The sequence below is a fragment of the Papilio polytes genome, unplaced genomic scaffold (assembly GCF_000836215.1).
Source record: "Papilio polytes unplaced genomic scaffold, Ppol_1.0 DF824047.1, whole genome shotgun sequence".
Lineage (NCBI taxonomy): Eukaryota > Metazoa > Arthropoda > Insecta > Lepidoptera > Papilionidae > Papilio > Papilio polytes.
Window position 1 is genome coordinate 771463 of NW_013525157.1, and position 5565 is coordinate 777027.

Genomic DNA, 5565 nt, shown 5'->3' on the forward strand with positions numbered 1-5565 from the left:
TAGATCTTATCCCGGGTGTCTGAAGTTTGAATCCCAGCTGAGCCTACAGAAAGATACAGTGCACCACTTCTTCCTCTGAGGTGGGCTGTGTGATACACTGTGACGCAATCGTCAAGCTATCGTATCTTCATCGCCGACGTCCAAAATAGATTGCCGTGAATTATACGTGGAAACATCCCATAATGCAGACACTCGATTTCTTTATAATTTTGAAACTCATCGGACCACGTGTCCACTTTATGAATGGATGCCAACATTACATACAAAAAATTAAACGGATTTTAGTACTCGCAAAGCTTTGAGCTATGTATAACTAGCATAAATATATTTTTATACTTTCAGATCTACGTCAAAAAATTATTTTTAAAGTGAACGGAAATACATAGGTTTAAAAATAATGTTGACTAATTATAATCAGCCTTCCAAACCATCGGATCAATTCAAAGTGACCGAATGACTACATAAGGCATCAAGTAATGTAAACTAAGGGAAAATACTAGCTAGGATGATAGTATTATCTGTGGTAAAATGTATAAAGAAAATACAAAGGTAACCGATAGTGTTTTAAAATTTATTCCAATAATTAACAATAGTTAGAAGTCTTATAAAATAATAATTAAAAAAATACTTTAGAAAATTCTTGTGAGTTATATTGAACTTTGCATAGATTTTAAAAATATTATGACGCTACAACAGACGAATGATCACTTGCTGATAAAATTGCTTGTCGACACTTAATTCTAGTTTGACCTTGACCTCCTTGCAGAGGTTATATATTCATAATTCTGCATAGATATGAAGATATTGAAAACTTTATATATCACATTATAAGTATAAAAACTATAATTATTATGTTATACAGGCTTATATTATAATTCGTTTTATGTTGCTGCTTTTGGGTATTCTTAATATTAGTTTGTACTTTATTATGGAATTAACAGAAATCTCCTTCGTTGAGAGGCTCGTCTTCTTTCTTATCATATACCAGAGTTTTGTAAATCACTTCTTCGAAATGTAATGCGTTCAATCCTTTTGGTTCGGCCACTTTTATCTTAACATCGCCAGGGTACAAGATTTCTCCCTTGTTTTTCGTACTGCCCATCACTAGCGACTTTTGAAGTTTATCAATACACGGTATTTCTGTAAGAAACATATTTTTTAGGTTATGAATATGGTTTTTTCACGCATATGATATTTGGAAATGCTGTTTATCCGTCTACTTAAAACTACATGTTAATTTAACTACTGGAAAGCATTAAAATTATAGCTTTTAACATAATCGTCTCGTTGGCCTTCTTCGTATATTCAAATTTTGTCGTTTAAAACAAAATGTAGCAAAAACATAAAAACAACAGTACCACAGAAAGTATACGAGAAGGAAAAACACTGCAAATATAGTTTTTACAACGTTTATTCGTTCACAGACAAAAAAATACGTGGTTATTAATATGGCAGAGCAAATAATTTCATCAGATGTTTTTAAAAAGATAATGTCAATATTTGATGAAGATAATGTAGTATTGTGTAAATAAAATTATCACAAAATTTTGATAAGTTTAAAAAGTAGGCAAATATATTGCTTTGTAGTTTATTACATTAACCAGTAGGTTAATGTAATAAACGTATACGCAAGTAATCATACTAATATTATAAATGCGAAAGTTTAGATGGATGGATGTTTGTTAGAGATTGTAGCCTAAACGGATGAACAGATTTCGATGAAACTTGGTATGGATGTAGAAGATAGTCTGGAAGAACACATAGGCTACTTACTTTTGTTTTTTTTTTTAATTCCACGCGGGCGAAAGCTGGTACTATCATTTTATTTGGTGGATTATAAACTTCTAAAGTGTCTCTAAAACTCCTTGACCAAGAGAAATCTTATTCACGTATTAATCGCTAGCTAAGCGAATAACTAGCTTTTGCCCGCGACTCCTTCCGCGTGGAATTAAAAAAAGAGTGAGTAGCCTATGTGTTCTTCCAGACTATCCCCTACATTTTTAACAAATTTCATCGAAATTCGGTTAGCCATTTAGGCTGCAAACTCTGATAAACATCCATCCATCTAAACTTTCGCAATTGAAACAAATGATTTGAAGTATGATTTCAGTTAAACATGCTTTTCAAACTGTTAATGAATATTGAAATTAGCACAAAATAAAGAGGTACCTGATGTGACAACTTTCTTAATAGGGTTCCCTAACGCCGCCTCTATGACTCTGACGTCACGCACCAGCTGCTGGAACTCCGCGGGCGTGAGCGAGCACACGTGGTCCGTGCCCTTCAGACTCTTGTCCAATGTAATGTGCTTCTCCAACACCTGCAAATATTAAGAAGCTAGAGCTTCCTGTACAAGTAAAACGTTAAATTATTAAAACAGCAGTTTAGTTTTATACCATTTGAGGGATTCAAAAGTTGGTCGCCTCTTGTAAATCTTTCACAAAAATATCTAACAAGTTTTGTATGTAATCAAAAATGTGGTTGATTAGTCGTTAACTAAGAACAATCAATTAGATCTCCTGTGACGAATAATGTTTGGTTTACATTACTACAGTAAAGAGGGCCAGTTGCGCTTAACATTTCCGCTGGCATACAACTGGCATAATAACTGTCATAATGCCAGTAAAATAATACAATCAATGCTGTACATAAAGGACTGTGGTATACTGTACTAAATATAAATTAGGCGTAAAGATAACTCATTGTTTTGTAACTAATACAAGAGTAATAAAAATGTCAACCTTAGCACCCAATGCAACAGCTCCCAGCGCCACTGCGGTACCGAGCTCTTGTCCGGAATACCCCACTGGTATATCAAAAGAGTTCATATAATCTTGTAGAACTGTTAAATTGCAGTCCTCGAAGGGCACGGGGTAAGCAGAGATGCAGTGTAGAAGACAGAACTGCTTGTGTTCACCTGATATTATATCGTAAATAGTTTTAACGGCCTTTTTATCCACCATTCCTGTAGATATGATCAAGGGTACTTTCTTCGACGCGGCGTATTTCATGAACAGAGAATTGTTAGAATCTCCTGAACTTATCTTGATAAATGGAACTTTGATGTTCACAAGAAAATCAAACGAAACCTGAAAATAGAATTTTATTTTGATAAGTTTTTTTTACAGAAATTATTTGATCAATGTAAATTATTGAAACGAAGATACGTGGTACTTATTTTGTAATTCTGGATTATTATTTTTCGAATGTGAAAGATGGGCTAGTGACGTACATTGGACACTAAATTTAGCGAGTATCTTTTTATGTGTTGGAATACGGATGCAAGTATTTCCAATGCGGATGCCATCTCATTCACAAAAACATGGATATAAACAGAGAACTTACCATATCCATAGCTGATGCTGTAAACAATATTCCTATCTCATTGGCATATTTAAACAGTTCTCTGTACTGTGCTTCTGTAAACTCCAGATGTCTCTTGTGTTCGCCGTAGGTTTTGCCCCACGAATTGGGATTATCATATGGCCTTTCCAGATATTTCGATGTGAACTTCTCTTTGAGACATGTTTTTTGAAATTTAACACAACTCGCGCCAGAATCCTGTAATGTACAGAATATTATTTAAACGTTGATTTAAAACGATTATGTATAAATATTCTTATCCTAGAGGTTAAATAACAATGTTAATGTAATTAAATAAGAATTGTAAGTGAAGTAACAGACTATTACAATGTATGCAGCAAAAGAAAGACGTAACAATGATGTAAGTCGAATTAACGAAGACATTAGCATATAAACGACGAGCATTTTAGAAATCAGCGAACAAATAGTTAATTCTGATCAAAACTAAAAGTTTGTAAATAAGTTAGAACAATGGCGGTTGTAAAAAGGTGTAAAAATAAAATTAGTAATTTCTCTGTCCTTGGTAACAATTACGATTAGTTGTTTGTGTTGTTAATTTCATAAGCAATACGATAAATAATCTTGAACTGGCTTATTAAGTTATAAAAACAAGCGATAAAGCTGATTGTATTGCAACCTGCTATTTACTTATTGGTCTGTAAAGTTAATTCACGATAATTAAGCAAAGATAAACAAGTACCGTTAAATAAGCTACATTTGTTGTTATTTAGAAATTAACAAGGCGTCCAACTATACCGGGTTCCGATACTTTGTTAGGAAATTCTAGGACATGGGCACAGTCTTGTGTTTTCGAAAATTGTTTTTAAAAAAGATTTAAGAAAGAAAAGTTATCATTAATTTGTTACTAAATCAACTAAACGTATTGTAAATGTATGTTTAACTTGAACTTATTTGAAATGCACAGAATGAATCGACACTTTCAAAGCAAGCAAGTGCCAACATTGTTTTCGTTTGTTGTTGTTAAGTAAGGCTTAAAGTGAAAGTGTTTGTAAACTACTATTTTATAAACAGAAACAGCGCAACAAGTTGAAGTATTTGAGTATACTATCAATAATTACATACTACTTGAAGAACGCGACGAGGATGAAGGCGCCCTTTGTTTTGTTCCAACAACAATAACAAAGCGTCACTAACCTAAAACATTACCAACTCACAAATATACATAATATAATTAACATAATAGTACTAACCTTGGCTGCTTTTATCAATTTTTTCGCTATTTCAATGTCACCTTGATGATTCTGTCCGACTTCTGCTATGATAAAACACGGATTGTCGCCGCCTACTTTGATATCTTCCGTAATCTTCACTACGACCATGTTGTCAGCTGTTGAATTTGTTCCATAAAAAATAAACAAGGCGATACGGGTAGGAGAAGCGAACTAATACTGAACCGCCGCGTAGGTATATACGGAAGGTTTATCGACCTCCCGCTCAGGATTGGATTGTGTGAATAAGGTCGATTCAATATAAAAGCGGGTTGTGTGTCTCGCGGCCGATACACTAGTGCGCGGGCGCCTTGTCCGCGCGGCTTGCCTGCTCGTGCTCGCCGCGCCGCCCGCGACGCGACGCCTGATAAATGATAAAACCAGTATGCCCGCTGTCCGTTGTCGACGAGTATGACCACAGTCACAAGCTGTCGATTAGTCAATACCGTGATAAGGCAGTGAAAACATTACATTAACGACACAAACAAATCTCCTTTAACTCATGTTTACCACTTTTGGTACAGTTGTTTACAGATGCATAAATTAGGAGGATGGGGTATTAAGCTTGAAGAACAAGTTATCTTAAGGAATATCCACCTACATTTAACAAATAATCATATAAGACATTCCATAAATCTGTTATTCCGCGATAGTTGCATCTTTTAATACAGAATCTGGATCTTAGATGATCTGTTAACAATTTTGATGGAAAACACTACTCATATATGTAAGTATAAAACCTAGGGTTTTGTAGTGTATGGTAAAACGAGTTTATTAAAAATATCGATGGCGTCATAAGTTAACGTACAAGTAAAGCGAATGTTGCACGCATTTACGTACTTTACGCTCAAGTACGAAGTACAAATGTACGTTTGATGAATCCAAAAAAAATAAATAAAAGGCATTGTTGCTATTGTATTGTAGTGCGCTTAAAGAAAATTATACAATTCGTAAAATATGCGCATTAGGCTGA

The 5565-nt window shown here is 34.3% G+C and overlaps 1 protein-coding gene across 1 annotated transcript; it reads right to left on the reverse strand.

The window, feature by feature from the left end:
• Nucleotides 1-628: 628 nt before the first annotated feature.
• LOC106100777 (sialic acid synthase-like) lies at nucleotides 629-4944 on the reverse strand. Its single transcript, XM_013279799.1, has 5 exons — nucleotides 4575-4944; nucleotides 3346-3561; nucleotides 2742-3089; nucleotides 2170-2320; nucleotides 629-1140 (listed from the first exon to the last, which is right to left on the reverse strand). Exons 1-5 carry the CDS (start codon nucleotides 4701-4703, stop codon nucleotides 935-937), a joined length of 1050 nt encoding a protein of 349 aa, XP_013135253.1. The 5' UTR covers nucleotides 4704-4944; the 3' UTR covers nucleotides 629-934.
• Between the last annotated feature and the right edge of the window lie 621 nt (nucleotides 4945-5565).